This window comes from Lottia gigantea (genome assembly GCF_000327385.1).
Source record: "Lottia gigantea unplaced genomic scaffold LOTGIsca_730, whole genome shotgun sequence".
NCBI classification, from domain to species: Eukaryota; Metazoa; Mollusca; class Gastropoda; family Lottiidae; genus Lottia; species Lottia gigantea.
Genome location: NW_008710454.1, coordinates 11,254 through 12,311, shown reverse-complemented (window position 1 = coordinate 12,311; position 1,058 = coordinate 11,254). Strand labels below are relative to the sequence as shown.

Genomic DNA, 1,058 nt, shown 5'->3' with positions numbered 1-1,058 from the left:
TATACTACTCCCATTCGTGTCTCAATTTCTCCCAGTTGTCTTGCGTGTATTTAGCGATATCTATGTCGGCAATCTTTCTCAAATTCGCGGGAAGATTGGACGAATTTCCCCATGCAGCCAAACTAGATTTTTCATGTTGATAGGAACATGTGAAATTAATATGTTGTAAATAATTACCCTTTATTTCTTTCTGTCTTTTCCCATTTTTTCTGTAAATCTTCATCTGTGTATGGATTAGATAAAGTAAAAGATAGAATTCCTCTGGGTGTTTTTAAAGGGCAATGCGTTAGTTTTTTTTGTATTTATAAGCACGATCCAGTTGTCGAATCCACTGCCGTTATGAGAAATTAATATTAATCTCTTTCTATCATATTGACCTAAATATTTCAACATTTGATCTATACAATCTGTACCTACAAATAGTTCTACATTCATTAGTTTATCATAAAATTCTTCTGGAACATTATCAGTAGGATTTAGAAATATATCTTTTATCGTTTCTAACTTTTTTCTTAGTTTTTCTAAATTAATTAAAGTGCAGGCATAAGGAATTGCTCTTCGCGTGTCTTTTTCTGAATACGTTTCGCAATCCCAAGCGATTAACGCATCATCACTCATACTTGAAAGCACGTTTAGTTTGAGAGGTGAAACCTGTGTTACTGCGTTATCGTCTCTACACGTTTTCCACACCTGTTCGTAATTGTCTCCTATTTCTTGAATTCCCAAACTTTGTTGGCTTCTTCTAATCAGACAGATATGCATGTTGTGTAAGTAAAAAACCCAATCTAATTCATCGTGAACGTCTCTGGGATGAAAATGTCTGTTTTTGGGATTATAAATTTGAAACGAAGTGTTGAATTTCTTGTTGAATTCCTTCATTCTAGCACAAGTCATCACTCCTTTTCTATTTGCTTTTGAAAACCCGTTGATGTATTCTTGAAATTTACACGCTAAATCTTTGTTCAAAACACGATTGACGCATTTGATAAAACAGTGACCATCTGTAGGTTTGAAACAATTTTCGCCTTCGTATTCATTTATCTTTTTAAGTAGATCAG

General features: G+C 33.6%; 1 protein-coding gene across 1 annotated transcript in view; it reads right to left on the bottom strand.

Annotated features, from left to right (window-relative positions):
* LOTGIDRAFT_176091 (hypothetical protein) overlaps window positions 1-894 on the bottom strand; it is a gene marked incomplete at both ends in the record, with an annotated part of 4,643 nt that extends 3,749 nt beyond the window's left edge. The window contains one exon of the mRNA XM_009066162.1: window positions 414-894. Coding sequence (XP_009064410.1) covers window positions 414-894 — 481 coding nt within the window. The remainder of the gene's footprint in view (window positions 1-413) is intronic.
* Between the last annotated feature and the right edge of the window lie 164 nt (window positions 895-1,058).